Genomic DNA, 20,558 nt, shown 5'->3' with positions numbered 1-20,558 from the left:
TGTAAACTCGAACAGAACGGGCTCAATGCCGCAGGAAGAAAATGTCCTGATCGTGCGTACTCGTCATTTAAGTTAATACAATTATGTGAGAGTACCAGCATTATCAGTTGCCCGCTATACAAATCTGCCTTGTTCTTGTCTGAGGGTGTTGTTATTGCTGTTTTTATCGGACTGCCTGCAGGCTGTAATCTCACAGTTGTAATTTCTGTTCAAGCACGGATGTCAGTAATTGTGATGTCATCAAATTAATAAGGTTGGTTCATCTCTAATCTAAAAAAAATAGTAACATTTCAACAATAATTTGAATCGAAGGGCAAACAAATGAAGCAGTATTCGCACTTAATCACAATGCATTGCCTGCTTGTCGTTTCCTGCTTCAAACTCGGCTCTGTACACCGTTTCACCACTGTACCGAACATTGTTGTAAGAAAATAAAATCGAGTGAAATGTCTGGGTGGCAACAAAGTCTGGAACCCAGCTCCTCGGAGGGGGGAGGGGGGGAGGGAGGGGGCGCTTGGAAACAAGAGATTGATGGACACACAGCTGGTTCACCGGGTGAGCAGGATGCTCTGTCAGCGACCAATCGGGCGAGAGGGGGTGGGTTTTAGCGATCTGAGGCGTCCCTGACTTGCCGAAAATGACAACCAGTCTAGCGGAGGTTGGAGCGGTGACTTCCCTCTGCAGCTCGGGGCTGAGAGTACATCCAGTTCCTCGCCTTCATTCCCCCCACCCCACCCCATCTCATCTTCTTGCGTTTCTCTACAGCATGATATACTTCAACATCTCCTGACTGAATGAATGAATTTTTCCCCAGTGTCTTGCCAAGAAATCGAGGTGGAGGAAACTGTCGAAATTAACTTCCAAAACGCCGAGGGGCTGTGAACACACTTCCTGTGTTTGACAGAAAGCAGAGAGGATGGGGGCAAGCTTTCAGACTTAAGTTAAACACTTCGTCCCTCATTTACGGTTACTTATTATATGGGGTCCAATTACTTTTTCTCTCTCGCATTGACCAGTATCTGCTGAGTGGCAGAAAGAGGAACGGCTCTGGGCGTTTGACCCGCGATGTGTGATATGATTTCAGACCAATCGGCTGAGAAAATCAGCAGAATGAAAAAGTTGAGGAGAACTTTATCGGAGAGTTTCAGCCGCTTGGGTGAGTGTGTTATTCAACGTTTAAACATACCTGATTTAGAGTATTTACTTTCGCTTTCTGAAAAAAAACGTGTTCATTATTTTTTAAATCCCCGGTTTACTGGGAATTGTCTTGTATGTTTAAATAACACTTTCACCGAGGTAAAGCTAGCTGGCGCAGTAATCACAGCCTTTGCTAGGTTTTATCCACTGCTGGGTTGTAATGTAAACTAGAGTGATGCGTAGTAATATTAAAGGATTTTTAAATAAAATATTCAAAAAACTTTTATATATTTTGATCTCGCAGCGTTATTAATACGTTTTCATATATTTATAAGTGTATATAAATATTATTCTGTAAAATTTGAACAATTGTAACAAAGCAATTTTCACCAAATAAATGTTCGATATATTGCAAGGGAAGTTAACGTAGTTTACAGTCATGTATAGATTTATAATTTTCTTTTGTTTCTTTTTAAGCCTTGAAGAAGGAGGACAATGGCTTCGATGAGGTAGGATTTCACTCAAACTGTACAATGTTTAGGTGTGGGTTTGTAGTGACAGCACTGAATGCAGGTTACTGGCTTAGAATCAATTCTCTGTGCAATCGGATAAAACGACACTGTCATTTTGCCTTAGTTACCAAGGTTCAAATCGGGAGCAGACTTTTATTCCCTGTAGTTAACTTGGAGAACCTCCAGACTATTTAAAATCAACTTTAGAAAACCTTTTTTTGCAGCGTCTTTCCACCAACTTCAGGGGCTGTTCAATATTCATGTATTTAGGCACTTGGGGTATTTGCATGTAAACATACCTCTTTTCTATACAATGATTGACTACAAAATGTAATTACAAAACTCCACAGTTCCAAACACAACTAGTTGCAAATAGCAACATTGACGAGGTTCGGATAGTATGATAGACATATAAGTAGTGATGGGTTAAACAACGTTCTGAGGGTGAAACTGGGATGAAGCCAGAATTGTCCTGATTCCATGTGAACCAAGAGATAATAGATAGAAGATATAGGAACACCTGGAATAGACTGGACATTTTTATACAAGTAACTATTAACAGCCATCCCCTTCTGAGAGAGGGAGAATCCTTCTATGAACTTGAAATATATTGTTAATAGGTTTTCAGTTTTACCCTTTACATAGAAAAGTAAACCAAATGGATTAAATAATAACCGACATATGATAAATGTGGAAGTGCAAACTTTTACGGTAACACTGTAAAATGTTCCCCGTAGATAATGAAGTTCATGGGCGTACACCAATAAAAGGCACCTCGTTCAGATTATACACTGAGCCTGAAACCAGCGAAAGCAAAGTTTGTTTACTGGTAACATATAGTCAAAGGTGGTCAGTGAAATCTCTAGTGGAAACAAAGTATAAAAATCACATCTCTATGAATGCCTTTCTTGGAATGGATGAATGTTATAACATTACCCAATATTTTTTTTACACCAACACCCCTCCCTCTCCCTCCCTTCTACCCAATATATTCCAAAAATTCCAGCTTGGTATTAATGATCTGAAATTGGCTTTTTATGAAAGGATGTGCGTTAATACCGTGTTCAGAATGAATTTTGGCTCCATGCGTGAACTATGTTTGTCAATTTGATGGATTATAGTGAGCCTCTATGCAATGGTCAGCAGCATAATGGATCTGCAGTTCACATCTTTCATGCCAATTCTATGTGCATGTCTCTTCATCGCATCAAGACTCAAACATGATAGTTCCCATGTAAAATTAATCATCTGGCCTTCTGGGGTAGAGATAAAGGTTGCGAGTGAGATGGCATTTGTTTGGAATGCCGGTGGCTTCTGGATGATGTGGTTGCTAATTGAAAATTGATCCAGAATCAAGACTTCCTGTGGAATTGTAAATTGATACCTGATGCAAACAGACCTGTGCCCCTCTAAGGTAATGATGATGGATTAGTCACCCCTGGCTGATTGATGGAACCCGGTGGGATTAACGTATCATTTTGAGGTCAGATCCCTGCTGCTCGTCTGTAGTTAAGGTAGTAGAGTGACACAGCTAGTAGAACTGCTTTATCACAGCCTATATGGTCTTGATTCAATTCTGACCTCTGCCACTGACTGTGGAGCTTGCATATTCTCCCTCTAATCATGTGGGTCTCCTACATGTTCCACAGAGGCGTGGATTGGTAGGTTAATTGGCAATTATAATTTGCTCCTATAGTGTAGATGAGTGACAAAATCTAGGGGGAGATTTTGGGAATCTGGGCAGAATAAAATACACTTTCTGTGGACCTAGTTTAAATGGTTGCTGGTCTGTGTGGACTCAGTAGAACAAAATACCCGTTTTCACACTATATTTCTCTGACTTCTAACCCTTCTCCATAATAATCTAATGCTTACCAGTACTTGGAAACATAATCTCAATGGGTTGAGTTGGAGTTTTTAAAAATTAGAATGATGCTTATGTGCATGAGGCAAAAAGGAACTAGTTGGCTTGTCTTTTTGTACATGGAAAGTGATTTGGAGTATTAAAACCACTTGTAACTATACATTGAATTGCAGTGTTTGGGGGAAATAATTTGGTTTGGATACAAAATTTGCTGAACATCATTTTGTAAACTGGTTGATTTTTGCAGAAGGACACATAGCTCATGAGTTAATAGCTCTAATGTTACAGCGGTTTTTGCATTGATCATCAAGTTCAATGTATATTTCAAATCTCATTTGTCAAGTGTACTGTAGATAAAATTATATTTGTTAGCTTCACAAATCCACATGGTACTAGGATCATCAGGAGTGTCATTTTATACAAAGAAGCTCCCTTTGCGTATCAAAATTTAACAATGGTCTTTGGCACACACATGCTTTCCATTTTTCAACTGCAGTTTTAACTTGAGGTATATTTTCCACTCTATAAATCTTGTTGTTTGATTAGGGGATGTTGTAAAATAGTTCTAGCCTTTTTATTGAAGTCCTGAATAATTAGTCTTATTTCTGATTTCTTCTTTCATTTGGCACATCAAAATTCCAACTAAGGTATGGAATATCTTAGTCACTTTCTTCTTCACAAATTTGGCAAATGGAATTGTTGTTGGAAGTTGTCCAATCATCTTCCTATAAAATCTGGCTTGAAATATTGTTGAATCATTATAAAGTAAAGTGCTTCTCAGGCAGAACTACATTTAAGGGTATTAAGTGAAGTTGTGTCTTTGCTTTATTGTAATTATTTATCAAGAGCCAATTTTGTCATCTGTTAGAGATTTCTTTGAGACTTTTGTTTCCACCAGCAGTACAGAGAAGCTGCTGCTGTTAGCCTCTTTTGTTCTAGTAGGGCATGACTCGTGTTTCCTTTTCAGGAGGAAACCCAAGAGAGACTAAAATCCCACTTTTGTGGTATAATATTTCAGATCTATGCATTAAAAGTAATTTGCATGATATTTATCTGTACATTATACATTCAAGAAAAAGCTTGCATTTGTGATCAAAACAAAGCTGTTGTTTGTATAGTATGTGAAAATTATGCAAATTTGAACAGCATGAAATCAGTATCCAATCCAAGGTCTTGGATGTGATGTGAATATGGTAATTTTCTATGTAAACCTCTGCCAAAACATGGAATATGATATATGGGTTATTTAAATGACATTATGCTTTACTTTGTATGACAAGCTATGTCGTATGTTAGAATTCATCTGCTGCTCTACATATTTATTTGTCAAGGTTATGGTGCATAATTCTGATCTTAATTTGGTGATGACAGTTCAGTTTTGCATATATTCATACCTCTGTCCTGCTCCTCCTATGTTGCACACTGTTCAGCTACTGCATAAAAGTACCACTAACAGCCATGCACTGTTTTTTCAGAAAAGCCCCATGCTAATAGTGCCTTAAAGAATCATGATTTGAATTTGATATAGCTGTGTTCTTACTGTGGATGTTGGGAACATGTATGTCAACAGGGTTGACTGATAAAGGCTTGAAATATTCCTGGCTAAGATTCAAGAATTATGGCAAAGGTGTTTGATTATTGGTGATAATGTTAAAATTCAGACAAAAGGGTACTTCCAATGAAACATTTTTCATTGTTTATCCAGTTAGTGTTTATAATGTGCATTTAATATATGGAGCATATTATTCACTTTTAATATTTGTGAATGAGCTTGAAAATATCCTTAAAGTGTCACATTCTAGTTAAAAGAGTCTGTTAAAAAGCTTATTTTTCTTCTACAATAGTTTTTTAAAAGTGGTACAGAATAATTGGCTATTATGTTTTATACCTGAAATAACCTTGAGGCTTAATTACTTACACTTAGTAAAGAAAAATAAATTGTCAACAGCCTGGTATGTTTTCTTTTGCCTTGCTCCTGTTAGAGTATGTGGCTCTGAATATTGTCAAATTTTCAAATTTCCTTTCATTCAAGAATACCTTCATTACAGTTAATAATGTGCAGGGTGGGATACAGAATTTTTTCAATGACAAAATAAAGAGAGTTTATTGTTTCAGAGTACTGTTTTCTGTATTTTCAAAAATATTGGACAATGTGTTGTTGTAATCTGTCAAGTACTAATGTTGATTTAAAAAAATATGTATCCCTATGCAAATAAAGCTGGCATGGTCTTGAGAGGAAGTGCCTAAGGAATGTTAACAATCCCTTGTTTTGAATTCAAACAGATGAAAGATTATCTTTCTGTGGTTGTGTCTTCACAGCCTAAATGTGCTCTAGCCTCTGTAGAGAGAATGACAACATTTTCAGATACATTGCTCCATTATAATCATGCAGAGTACTTGTGAATATATGCCAATGTTGCTGTAATGTCAAATTGATAGAAAATGAGTTGTTAAAACTTCAGTATTATGTGCAGAGGATGTTTCTTATGGTGGGAGAGTCTAAGATCAGAGGACACAGCCTCAGAATAGAGGGGTGTCCTTTTAGTATGGAGATGAGGAGGAATTTCTTTAGCCAGTGAGCAGTGAATCTGTGGAATTCTTTGCCACAGGCGGCTGTGGAGACCAAGTCTTTATGCATGTTTAAGGCAGAGGTTGATAGATTCTTGATTGGTCAGGGCATGAAGGGATATGGGGAAAAGGCAGGAGATTGGGGCTGAGAGGAAAATTGGATCAGCCATGATGAAATGGCAGAGCAGACGCAATGGGCCAAATGGCCTAACTCTGCCACTATATCTTATGGTCTTATGTTAACTTTTAGTTACCTTTTAATTTTTTTCATTTAAATTGCTGTCTTGCAGCATTGTGATTGAGACATACAGCTTTATATGTGTGGAATCACACTGAATTCGTGGTGTAATTTAATGTTACTCCAGCCTATAGGCCACCTTGTTACATTCCAAGGTCTTCAAAATTTTTAAAGTCACCAGGAAGTGACTTAGTTACTGGAACTGAGGAACTGACCATCTGTAAAAATGGGCACTTTCAGAATGTGAAACACGTTTTGGAGATGCCATTACTGAGATACGTTTGTTGGCCACTTTGTACAGTTATAAGACAAAATGTATATGCAACAAGCAGTCTGCTGGAGGAACTCAGCGGGTTGAGCAGCATCTGTGGGGCAGGGAGGTGGGAAGGAGGAACTGTTGATGTTTCGGGTTGAAACCCTCGAACAGGATTATTCAGATTTTGGCTCAAAACATTGATAATTCTTTTCCCCACTGAATTCATCCAACAGATTGCACGTTGCCCCAGATTCCAGCATCTGTTGTCTCATGTGCCTTGTGTGTGAGGGAAAGAGATAGTTCTCCAATGGATGGTTTGTTCAAAGTCCAGTCTCCCCTGAATTATAAGATTTGAAAGCTAATATCCACTTGAATACTGTATATAAACCATACTTGCATTTAAATACACTTTCAAGCCTCAATATACTTCCAGAACATCCTTTTAATGTTGTATTAGAACGGTCTTATCTTGGATGTAGCCAAGTGACTCAAATCACTATTCAAAAAATAGTTTCACAAGATCATTTCTTCCACAACAGCATCAAAAATAGATTAATTGACCCATAATTTAATTTGCTGCTTTCCTGTGAAAGTACTAATAAAAATAATACACCAGATTTAAAGTGTTCCAAGATATTCTTTCTTAAATAGTTTTTCAGTAATGGAGACAAAGTGATATGTCTACAGATGAAATTTCAGACTGTCAGTCACCACCAATTGACTCAGAGTGGAGATGCTTTGAAGGCCAGAGTGGAAAGTTTTGAGGTTGTTCTAAGATTTGATGCAGAATGCATGGCAAGAGATTCTTTTCCTCAGTTGGAGACTCTGAAATTAAGATTGCAGGTTGCTCATTGGCATGGCTAGCAAAGCTACTGCCTCTCATCTCCAGAAACAGCTCAGGTATGGCTAGTAAAGCTGCTCCCTCTCAGTTCCACAAACTGTAGCTTAATCCTGAATTCAGGAACTGGCACATTCTCACTGTGCCTGCGGGTGCAGGCTTCCCCAGATGCTCTGGGTTCCTCTTACATCCCAAATAAGTACAGTTTAGGTTAATTGGCTACTGCACATTGTGTGTAGATGAGTGGTAGAATCTGGGCAGGTTGTTGATAATGTGAGGAGAATTTTTAAAAAGTGGAATTAATATGGTATTATAGTGTAAATGGGTGGTGGGTGGTTGATGGTCACCATGGACTTGGTGGACCAAAAGGCCTGCTTCTCGGCTGTACCTTTCTGTGACTCTAAGAGATTGGTGACTTAGAACAGAACGATACAGGGAGTGAATCATAGAGGTCTGTAATGGAGCCAGATTGTAAATCTTTGGACTTAACCCTTGTAAATGAATGAGCTCTCATTATATTACCATTCTAAAGAGCAGCATGCGTATGTACATTCATTCCTACAAATAGCAGAACTGGTTTCCTGTCTCATTTTACTTTTAGTAATATGTTTACATGTTGTTCATTACAATACCATGGAGGTGTGATTACCATATGGAGTAATTTATGTATGTCTTCCAATTTATGGGCAAAATTGGCTTATGGACATCTGTAAAAATGGATCCTGCTCTTTTTCCAAGGATGTCCTGCATGTGACATTACGTGTCCAGTATTCAAAATTCACAAATTTGAGAATTCAGAATCGAAGAAAATGGGGATTTGTTGGTCAGGTAGAATTGGCAATGTATGAGCTCACTGAATGGCGGAGCAGGCTGAGAAGGGCCTTGGGGCCTTTTCATGATTTTCTCTCTTATGTTAGAGGGAAAGAAAAGTGAACAAGGAGGCTGTTGCATTGATATGGTTGTGGATAAATTTGAAGATGCAAACAACTATTCTTGTTTGGTTTGGCAGTTGGGATCACTGAAAGGTGATGAATAAACAGAAATCTGGCTTATGGAATTCATTTCAAGAGTCGATGGGTGGCAAAGGGTTTGCCATAAATTCATAACCAAAAATCAGAGTGTGTGAGAATTAAAAGTTGGGTGTTGAATTTTTTTAATGTTAACTTGGAGAAAATTTTCAGTGATCTGCAATATCATACCAGTTAAGCATTGCAGCAGAACTTTCCTGAAATGCACACACAGCGTGGCCCCATTTTTGTGAAATTACCAAGTAAGTGATAAAGAGTAGGAAAAGGTACCTTCTTAAATAAACATGAAATCTGCACGGGTGGTATAAGAAGCTTATACTTGACTTGCACTGCTTTTGTTGTAACATCAGAACGTAAGAAATAGGAGCAGAAATCGGCCATCTGCCCCAACAGGCCTGCTCTGCCATGGCTGGCCTGGTTGTGGACTGACCTGCCTTTTCTCCATAACCCTTAATTTCCCCTGCAGTGCAAAAATCTATCTGTCTTAAAAGTATGTACCGAGGAAGCCTCTACTGCTTCCCTGGGCAGGGAATTCCACAGATTCACTATTCTCTATGAAAAACAGTTTCTCCTAATCTTCCTAAATCTATTCCTTTGAATCTTGAGGCTATGTCTCATAGTTCTAGCTTTACTTACTAGTGGAAGCAACTTCCCTACCTCTATCTTATCTGACCCTTTCATATTTTTATATGTTTCTAAAACATCTTTTCTCATTCTTCTGAATTCCAGTGACTATAATCCGAGGTGACTCAATCTCTTGTCATTGATTTCCCCCCCACCTCTGCAATCAACCTAGCGAACCTCCTCTGCACCACCTGCAAAGCTAGTATGTCTTTCCTCAAGTTAGGGGACCAGAACTGCAACAGGAAGAAATGAAGCGACATTGCTGTAATTCCTCAAAACTGGACAGTATGCAAGAGGTCTTGAGAGTGGAAGAGTGATTTCAAAGATACTCAATACTGCAGATTGGCAGTCAGAGTGTCATTTGTTGAGGTGTAGAAAGTGTCATTCATTGAAGTGTATTCTGTATCCAAGATATCAGCAGTGGGGCTGATAGAAGATAGTAACACATCACAACAGCAGCGAGGGTGGAGGAAGGCTGCAGCAGTGAAGGATCAATCCCCAGTCATTTTGTGTTCCATGCCGCTGGTCCCTGCCTCTGGTCTGTCGCGGGCCAGCTTGTACATCAGCCTCCCCACTTTAAACAAAATCACACAGAGAGTAACCCCTAAGGAAAACACCACACTCAACTTCAGTGATTGCACTTGTATTCTCTATCTTGAGTGTGAAGGGTTTTTCAGAAGAAAACCGACAGTATCCAAGGGAAATTTCTAGTGTTAACCCAATTTCTGGTATGATAGAGCTGGATTAACTTGAATCTGAACAAAAAAATGAATATGCATATATTTAAGATAGTAGGGACCATAGTTTACTATATGAAGCCTTCTTTAAAACTCTGAATATTAGCCTATTTGATGCAATCTTCTTACATTAGTATTGCCGATCTGAGAGTCAGTCTGGTGAACACCCTCCTTAACTTTCCTCTTCGGTAAGGAGTTCAGTATTGAACGTAACACTCAATGTGTTGTTTCACTAAGTCCCTGTACAACTGCAACAAGACATCCCTATTCCTCTAGTCAAGTTTTCTTGCTGTGAAGGCATTGACTTAACCAGTGGCTGCATGATGTATCCAATACTCAGGTTTTATTGCACTTCCATCTATCGCAATTCAAGTAATCTGCTTTCTTGTTCTTGCCACCAGATTGGATAACCTTGTGTATGTATATCTGTATTACATGGGTAGCATGGTGGCACGGTTAGCAGAGTTGCTGCCTTGTAGCTCCAGTGACCAGAGCTCAAACCTGACTTCCGATACTGTCTCTGTGGAGCTTGTCCATTCTTTTTGTGACCAGGCAGGTTTCCTTAGGGTCATGCAGTTTGGTAACGTGAATTAATTGGCAACAATACATTCCCCATGGGGCAGAATCTTGGAGAGTGAGGGTTGAGGGGAGGGAGTTGATAGCAATGAGGAGATAATAAAATTTAAACAAGGTGTGTGTGTTAGATGGTCAGTACTGGCCTCTTTCTGTGCTGTATGATTCTATGATACAGCCTTTGCCAGGTATGTGCATCTTTCTCAAGGCTTGTTCTTCAACACACCTTTAAAAATGATGCATTACAACATCATGCATATCATTAATGTTGTTAAGAGCTGGGGCCCCGGCACAGATTCATCACAGGCTACGTCCACACTAGACCAGATAATTTTGAAAACGCCGGTTTCACGTAAAAACGATAGGCATCCATACCAGGCGTTTTTGAAAATACCTCTGTCCACATTAAAACGGGTATTTGGGCAAATCTCCTCCTACTGGGCATGCGCAGGACACATCTACAGAAAACAAGTGAAGAGGAAACAGTATACTTGGTGTGCGTTTGTCCAGTTACAGACGAGAAAAACTTAAAAGGAAATTGCCAAATGACGGACAGCTGTTAGCTCTCGTGCAGGAGGACTTAAAACTAAAAAAACAAATACTGGAGCGTATGGAGGTAACCGACAGGGAGTTCACGGACAGTATGACCCGGCTGACAACGAACATTGAAAAACTGACTAACTCTGTTGCAGAGGGATTTACAGTGATGGCACCCCCCAAGTACTTTTCATCGCCGCAATACCAGCCTCACAGCCACTACAATAGCTACACATACGGACACACAGACCCCCGGGTGGCCCCACCAACATCTTCCCCGCTCCCACAGAGGGGTCACGCTGGAAACATTTCCTACAGCCATAGTCTCTTCACCGATGAAAGGGACAACAGGTTTTTTAAAACCTCCGGTTACTCCGTACACACTACAACGCCCAACCAGCATTTTCAGATTTAAACACTCTGGAGAGCATTTTAGAAAAGCTCCATTTTCGGGGGAGGAAAACGCCGTTTCAGTGTGGACGGAGGGTCAAAACAAAGAGAAAAAGCTTCGGTTATGGATTTCTCTGGTCTAGTGTGGACATAGCCACAGATAAGCTCAACTACCTTGTTCTGATCTGTTAATGCTCCAATTTGCATAGCTATTTAGTGCTGCTGATTTGCTACTCAGTGTCCTGCCATATCCTAAAGATATGCTGGTAGGTTAATTAGCTGTTGTAAATTATCCCTCAGTGATGGTAGATGTCAGAATAATTGCGGGGATGTTGCAATGTGAGATGGGATATGTTGCAGGATATGATTAAGTAAGGAGGAGAGGAATGGAATTGATTGGGTTGTACCGCTGGGAGCTGGCATGGACCCAATGGACAAAATGGCCTCCTACTTAATGCTGGTAAGTCCGTCAAATTGCATTGTCAGATGCTATGCTTTCCTTAAAGTCAGAAAATGCAAGTTGATAAGACATACTCAGAGAATTGGGGCAATAGGTCAAGGGTTGTATGCCCACCTGCAAGCTCAAAATACTACATTTGGATCATAATGCTCTTTCTTTATCTTTTCACACACGAGAAGTTGTATCCTTTGTGCCCAAATGCACTGTACAGTCCATTTTATTCTGAGGTCTTGTCAGAGACTTGCTATCAAAGTTCAAAGTAAATTTATTGTCGAAGTTACATGTACGTCACCGTATACAACCTTGACATTCACTTTCTTGTGGGCAATCACAGTAACTACAAGAGACACAATAGAATCAATGAAAGACCACACACAACAGGATAGACGACAATCAATGTGGAAAAGAAAACAACAAACTTTGCAAATACCAAAAAGAAAGAAGAAAAAAGAAATAAAAATAATAAATAAATAAGTAATAATTATCAAGAACATAAGATGAAGAGTCATTAAAGTTGAGTCCATGGGTTGTAGGAACAGTCCAGTGATGGGGCGAGTGAAATTATCCCTTCTGGTTCAAAACCCTGATAGTTGAGGGGTAATAACTGTTCCTGAACTTGGTGGAGTGGGTCCTGAGGATCCTGTACCTTTTTCCTGATTGCAGCAGGAAGAAGAGAGCATAGCCTGGATGGTGGGGGTTCTTGAATATAGATGCTGCTTTCCTGTGATAGCACTCCATATAGATGAGCTCAGTGTGGGGAGGGCCTTACCCGTGATGGACTGGGCCATATTCACTATTTATTGTAGGCTTTTCTATACCTGGTGTTTCCATACCAGGCCATGATGCAACCAGATACTCTCCACCACACCACCCATAGAAGTTTATTAAAAATGTAGATGACATGCTGAAACTTCACAAGCTTCTAAGAAAGTTGGAGTGCCACTGTGCCACTTGCGTGCTGGACCCAGAACAGATCCTTTGAAATGATAAGAATCTTGTGGAAGTGGAATTTAAGGTTGCGGACCCTCTCAGCCTCTGATCCTCCGTTGAGGACTGGCTCATGGACTTCCAGTTTTCTCCTCCTGAAGTCAATAATCAGCTCCCTGGTTTTGCTGACATTGCGTGAAAGGTTGTTGTTGTGGCACCACTCAGCCAGATTTTCAATCTCCTTTCTAAATGCTGATTCATCACCACCTTTGATTTGGCTGGTGGGAGTGGTGTCATTGGCAAACTTAAATATGGCATTGGAGCTGCGCTTAGCCTCTCAGTCAACAGTATAAAATGAGTAGAGCTGGAGGCTAAGCACACAGTCTTGTGGTGCACCTGTGCTGTTGGAGATTGTGGAGGAAATGCTGCCACTCTGAACTGACTAGGATCTGCAGGTGAGGAAATCCAGGATCCAGTCGCACAAAGAAGAATTAAGGCCAAGGACTTGAAACTTATATTGCTAGGAATTGTATTATTTGCATACTTCAAATTATACAGATGTCCAATTCCAGGCGACTTGGAAATAAAATTTTTACTTGTGCAATATACCTCACATTTTTCTGTTAATGCTGCTTCATCTGTTCATTCTGACCCTTGCAGATGTTTTTAACTTCCTACTGAGTGTGTGATTTTTGACACTTATTATGCAACCAAATAATTAGTTGCTGACTGTAAAGATATAATTTCTGCAAATTACATGATGAGAAGCACGCCTGTGTAAATATCTGAGCAACTTGTCATTATGCTGTAATTTTCTGAAATGTTTGTGAAGTCTGGGTCATGTAATTGGGCAGTAGTTCTTTGAATTGTGGTTAAGCTCTTTCTGTCATACTTTTTTAAAATAGATTTTTGTTCCCCAGCTGATTCATAGAGCTTTTGAATTCTTTTAAATAAACTTTTTATTATCATAAATCAGGTGACAGTGCTTCAGCTCGGTGTGTCAGAATCCTGTGGCCTTGAATTCAGTGTGTGCTGTTTCTTGTAATAGGCGTGGTAATTAACTTGGTGACTGGGTGATGCATGGATGAATGGAGTTGGGGTGGGGGATGGGAGAGTGAAGAAGCTGGGGGATGGGTTGAATGTTGGATGTGTGAAGGAGGATTTGGGTAGATCAGAAGGAGAGAGAACGGGACAGATGGAGAGTTGGATACCTGAAATTGGAGAATTACATGTTCACGCTGTCAGGTTGTCCCTCCCCCCAGCTGTTCTCAACTGTTCACACTGCCTTCCTTATTTGGTTCCATGTCTCACTTTTCTTTCCTGTCAGATTCCATCATCTGCAGACCTTTGACTCCACCTATCAGCTCCCAGACTCTGATGATATTTCCATCTTTCCCACTCCCATATGATTCCATCTGGGAATTATCCTTCTGCACCTGAATTAGACCATAAGACATAAGAGCAGAATTAGGCCATTTGCCTTATTGAATCTACTTCACCATTCCATCATGGCTCATTTATTTTCCTTCTCAACTCCCCTCACCTGCTTTCTCCCTGAAACATTCAATGCTCTTACTAATCAAGAACCTATCAACTTCTGCTTTAAATATACCCAATGACTTGGCCTCCGCAGCCATCTGAGGCAATGAATTCCACAGATTCGCCTCTCTCTGGTTAAAGAAATTCCTCCTCATCTCGGTTCTAAATGGACATTTCTCTATTCTGAAGCTGTGCCCCCTGGTCCTAGAGTTCCCCACTATTGGAAATATCTTCTCCATATCCACTCTACCTAGTTCTTTCAATATTTAATAGGTTTTAATTGGATTTCCCCCCCCCAACCCCCTTCACCCTCCTAAACTCCAGAAAGTACAGGCTCAGAGCCATCGTATGCTCCACATACAATAACCTTTTCATTCCCAGGGTCATTTTCGTGCACCTGCCCTGGACCCTCTGCAATGCCAGCACATTTTTTCTTAAATATGGGGCCTAAGTGTGGACTGATTAATGCCTTATAAAGCATCAGTGTTACATTCTTTCTTTTATATTTTAGTCCTCTTAAAATGAATGCTAACATTGCATTTTAGAATAGAATAGAACTTTATTGTCATTGCTCACACTAATGAGACTGTGGTGCCACCCCAGTCTGTGCAAAACAGATATTTACAATGCATGTGGTATGGCTCAATTAAAAATAAAATCCCATATTTACTTGCAACAAGTCACTTTGATAGTCCATAACACTGAAAGGCCATTGGCAAACTGGGGTGTGGCATTTTTCAGCTGCACAACAGCCCTCGTGTTGAAGCTGTTTTAAAGGTTTACTGTTTTGCTAAGGTGTTTCTGTATCTCTTACAGGATGGCAGGAGATTGAACAGACCTCGTCCGAGATGTGAATGGTCTTTAATGATGTTACGAGTGTGCCGTAGGCATTGAGAGTTGTAGATTGTCTCCAGTAGTTGAGTCCCAATGATGTGCTGAGCCATCCTAATCACCTGTTGAAGAGCTTTGTGATTCCTCTTCTCTCTGTTGCACATTGGCCAGCAATTTTTGGCACAATTTTTAGCTCTCCTTAAGCACATTAATAGTATTTGTCTTCCTTTAACCTTTATGGAATCCTGCATGAGGACTCCCAAGTCCCTTTGCACCTCTGATTTCTGAATTTGCTACCTGTTTAGAAAGTCATCTATACCTTTATTCCTTCTATCAAAGTGCATGGCAATACAATTCCCTACACTATATTTCATCTGCCACTTCTATGCCCATTCTCCTATTGCTTGCCAACTCTTGCCCCTATCCTCCCTTGACCTCTTTATATTGGATGTCTTCACTCAGTCCAGATGAAGAGTCTTTTCTAAAACATCAAAGGTCCATTTACTTCCGCAGATGCTGCCCGACTGTTGTGTTCTTCCAGTTATTTGTTGTTTTCGCTCCATGGTCCCTCAACTACAGTCCTCTGTATCTCCAAACTTGCTACAAATTTGGGGTTATTACCTAACATGTTAAGTTTTTAGAAAAAGGTTAATTATGTTCCAATGTCCCTCATCAATTTTTGCGCCGAAAGGGAACAGTATGAACTGTGAACATGCATATGTTATGGGATTTTGTTTTTGTAGATTTTTCTTTTTAATTCAATTTTTTTCTCCTTATTTTACATACTTCCCTTAGTATGAAGCTAAGTCACCTCATTTGCTTCACCAGTGCTCATTTTTCTTAATTCTAATTTGGTATAATTTGGCTCATTTGGTACAATTATTTGAGGTCATGAGGCTGAATTGATTCACACTGTTAGAATCTCTCAGTGAAAACATCTTCAGTTGAAGGATGAGGGGAAGAGTTAAAGAGAATGAAGTTTCAGGCCAATGTTAGGCCACTTGTTTCATTGTCAGCATCTCTCGGGTATTTCAGGGTTGGGTGGCAGGTTATTGACAGTTTAGACGACTGCAATAAGAGTCTGTTCCTGTTGCTTCATGAAACTGAATTCTGAAACATTTAAAGAATTCACTTGCATGTACATGATTGTTTGAGAGCTATTGAATGATCTCAAGTGGAGCAGGCTGGCACCAGCTCCAACCAAATCCACTGACTGCCAGTCATTTTTGGCTAGGAGATCTAAACAGTCATTGGATTCCCTTCATGTATAAATGAGGGTTAATGCCTGATTTAGCAGCACTTTGGATTGTATGCAAAGCATTTTTTTAAACCATGTAACATTCTGTCAAGATGCAGAATGTAGTTGCCTTGGTTCAATTTGCAGTCTGGAGAATGAGCACAATAATGGAGGCCTATCAAGGCAATTGAGATGTTTACTGTTTTAAACCAAAAGCCTTGAATTTTGTCTGCATGTATTAGAGAATGGGAAAAGTAGATACAAGTGTAAATATTCTTTTAAAACTGTTCTTGTGATTCAAAGCTCAAAAGATTTTTTATTTTCTAATAAAATGTTAAAAATCAGCTAAAACCAAATAATTAAAAATATCAAACCAAACTAGTCCCCCAGCCTAGTAATTCCTAGTGAAGTCCAATGGTACAAGATCGAAGAGCAGATTACTTTTTTCCTCTCTGTACCTGTATGTGTCACACAGTCACCTGGGAATTTTGGCAAAATTAAGCATCCGTGCTGCTTTGGGGAAATTAGTGGCAAAGTGTTGAGATTTTTTGGACTTTCATATTTGACTGTATGTGCAGAATTGGTGGTGTTCACAAGTAAAATCTGAGCCTATGGTCGTATCTCTAACTAGTACATGAGTGATCATGGAATACCCCAGAATTGCACTTCAGATTTAACCTCCTGTCGATATTGAACATTATGTCTGGCACTCAAGTGTGCTTCAAATATTGCACTTAACTGTACTCCCTATGGCAGCAAATGAAATTATTTGCTTCAGTGATACTTTGCACTGCGGGGAGACCGACCACCTGGTAAAAGAATGCACTCCTGCTGTTGTCTTTCCACAGGGAAAATGATAAAAGTGTTCCCTCCAGGAAGAAGCTTATTTGATGCTTTGTTCACAGAAAATTTATTTGACATATGTATGTTGTGCAGTAATGCAACACTTCAGTCTCCTTTGTGACCGCTGGGTACAGCTGGCGTGATGATAAAATGTATAAGGAGGTTAGGCTCAATTTGTCTAATATCTAGCAACTTTTTCTCATGAATCATGGACAATGAAGGCAAGTTTGCTTTTCTAATAAACCTCAGACAAATGTTCTTGGGTCTGAGCACACAATTTCTTCTGCAAGTGCCTGAGGTGTAATTACACCTGCTTTTCGTTCATCTACAATAGCGGTCCTTTAAGTTTCCTCCAAACCTTGTGTGGGAAGTGGATTAAGTTGAACCTTGTGGGAGTTTGTATTCTGAGCATTTTGAATGCTGCATTACTTCAGTACAATAACAGACACATAGAGAAAAGAATTAGGGTGGAACAGTTGCACAATGCAAAAAAAAATTAGAAGGCCTGAAGATTTCCAGGAAAGCAAAAAAAAACTGTAGGAGTATTATTCAAACATATATTTAAGTAGTATGGTAAATCAGTAAATACTATTCTAATAGGCTAGTAGTACTTACCAACTGTGCAGGTGAAAATATGTCTCAAACAACAGGAATTCTGCAGATGTCTCTCTGCTTCTGTCTGGATAGCCTCCAATTCTCCAATCTGCTGGCATGAACTTCCCTCCCCCCCACTTTTTTTCCATTTCCCATTCTGGTTCCCCTTTTACCCTCTTCTCTTTTGCTCACCTACCCAAGACCCCTTTCTGGTGCCGCCCCCCACCTATTTCTCCCATGGTCCACTCGTCTCTCCTAGCAGATTCATTCTTCAGCCCCTTATCTGTTACACCTATCCCCTCCTAGCTTCCTACTTCATCCTGTGTCTCTCCCCTGGTTTCACTGATTGCATCCTGCTTGTAACCCCCACCCCCACCATCTTATTCTGGCATCCTTCCTTCCAATACAGATGAAGGGTCTTGGCCTGAAACGTCGACTGTTTACTCTTTTCCATAGATGCTGCCCGGCCTGCTGAGTTCCTTTTGTGAGTGTTGCTTGAATTTCCAACATCTGCAGATTTTCTCTTGTTTGTTATTGAATAAGGGAAATGCCTAGGAAGTAGAAGATATGATTAGGGCTAAAGGAAATTGGGAGAACCTCGGGCATTTGCACTAAATTCTATGCTGCACTATCTATTCACAATGGTCAGTTCATTTGCGTGTAACTTAAAGACTAGCCAGTGCCTCTTAATGGGAACATTATGGCTGTAGTGTGTGGCTGTAATGCCTACTTGGTAAGATTCCACTTGTGAATCTGATCTGGGATCCAAAACACTGCATCCTTGTATTGTAACCAAAGAAAATTGAACCTGAAGGCTGGGAATGACTTAATTCCACACTTGCACCATTGACTACGATAGTAGCATTGCATGATTTTGATATCATAAAAGTGGTAACTGCTCAAATTGCAGGATCAAGAATGATGCAGTTATCGGCTTGCCCGAGGATTATATTGCACCTGATTTCAACAGTTTATTCTAAAGAGGACATTGATTATGCTATCGGCAGAAAGAAGCCTACATTTTAATGACAAGAGGATGGACGTGTCAACCACCACCATTGTATGTAACTCAGAGTAGTTCTTTCTAGGTGGAAATGGTGCCTGGCTTTGTTTTCCTATTTCTAACCCAACCAGACTAATAGCCGAATATTGTAGCTAATTGCTGCATAGTGATGGTACTATGCAATTGAGGAAAGTAGCCTTGATGTTTTAGTTTTTGAAATTATTCAGTTGTGGAAGGTGGAGAAACACAACTCTAAGCAAAAGTGTAGGACTCTTTATTTGCCTTCACTGAGTGCCCTTTGCAATCCTGAGTTCATCACTGTGGCAGAGGACTCCTGGATCAATATGGCAGATAGAGAAAATTGTGAGGAGAAGGTCCATAATAACAAGGAGGAGAAAAGAAAAACAATGACTGAATTATTTGGTCAATCTGTATTTTTGTCTTTTTAGTGAGTTAATTTCTTTTTCATGCTGCAACTTCGACCACTAGATTGAAATAAGCATAAAATGTTTTGTAATCATAGGAGATGGATTGAAGAAAATTTGCAGAGGCACTGGGTGGTAGAGAAAGAATTTCACTTAATGCAGTGTTATGGTTAAAGTATACTACTTGAAAGGGTGGTGAAAGCAGATTCTATAACTTCTAGAAGTATACTGTATTAGGAGTCAGAGTTGTACAGCATAAGAACAGAGAGAAAATTCTTGGTATCTACTCTATCTGTGTCTGTCATAATTTTGTATATCTTTATCATGTAACCACTCAGCTTCCTTTGCTACAGGGAAAATAGAACCAGCCTATCCAAACACTCCTTGTGAGTCAAAGATTGGACTTCTTTTTCAAGTCCACAGATGGACATTACACAACTTGTTTTGGATGCTTGTTTGAGCTTGCAATCATGAGATAGCATCTGCCCTGAATTCAGTGCAATAATCCAGCCTGTGGTGTGTCCACAGTAATGAAACTGAAAGCAGAAACCTTTTGTGAAAGGAGTCATATTTGCATCTCATTAGTCGGTACAGCAGTGATGCATCATGCTACAGCTATTGGTTGTTATCAGTTTTCACATTATTATATATCATTTTTGAGAAAAATTATGAGGCGTGATGTAAAAGCAATTGATACTGTTTTGATTAACTTCCTCGTAAGGTAGTTTAATAGCCTGGAAATGAGATCAAAATCAAATCCAGGTTTAGAATGAGATCATCTATTTCAGGTGACAGCACAGTTTAGGATGGGTAATCTTGCTTTATTTTCCTGTGCAGTTAAAATCTCTGACATATCTTGATTATGGGTTGAGCCAGCTATCAAGATGGCTCTACATGTCAGCGAGCAGGATGTTTTATTGGATCAAATGGCATTTTTCTTCCTAATGCCATTTTCTTTGCTTAGTGAATTTACTGACAAATCACATCTGGTGATTATGAAAGGAGATCTTGATCACAGATAGCACTGGCTTCAGATTTCAACATAGCATTTAACCTGAAACAAACAAGTTGGAATTTAGTTTTTGATTCAATAATAGTAAGTCAGATTATTGAAAATATTGTCAAGTAATCACTGCTTGCTGTTTTGATTAAGGCAAGAAAGTTAGTCAGTAGACCTGCTTTTATATAGCATCCTGGGACATTACAGCTTTCATGCACAATGAAGTACTTTTGAAATTGAGTCAGCATTAAATGTAGGAATGAAAACTGCCAATTCGCTATTTATCCAAAAATCCCTTTCCAATCAGCAAAGTAGTAATAACCACATTATTAATTTTAGTGAAACTTAAATTCACCTGTGCCATCTCACTGCTGCTTGATATTGTACATTTACCCAA

At 39.6% G+C, this 20,558-nt stretch overlaps 1 protein-coding gene across 5 annotated transcripts in view; it reads left to right on the top strand.

Moving 5' to 3' along the window:
* Positions 1-647: 647 nt before the first annotated feature.
* cdk14 (cyclin dependent kinase 14) overlaps positions 648-20,558 on the top strand; it is a 633,043-nt gene continuing 613,132 nt past the window's right edge. For all 5 annotated transcript variants that reach the window (XR_011885468.1, XM_072253720.1, XM_072253721.1 and 2 more), the window contains exons 1-2: positions 648-1,156; positions 1,615-1,646. Coding sequence is in view for 4 of the 5 variants with exons in the window: in XM_072253720.1 (XP_072109821.1) it covers positions 1,066-1,156; positions 1,615-1,646 (123 nt within the window). In the remaining variant the exon portion in view is untranslated. The remainder of the gene's footprint in view (positions 1,157-1,614; positions 1,647-20,558) is intronic.

Source organism: Mobula birostris, chromosome 3, assembly GCF_030028105.1.
Source record: "Mobula birostris isolate sMobBir1 chromosome 3, sMobBir1.hap1, whole genome shotgun sequence".
NCBI lineage: Eukaryota > Metazoa > Chordata > Chondrichthyes > Myliobatiformes > Myliobatidae > Mobula > Mobula birostris.
The sequence above is the reverse complement of the archived record's forward strand: the minus strand, read 5'-3'. Positions and strand labels throughout refer to the sequence as shown.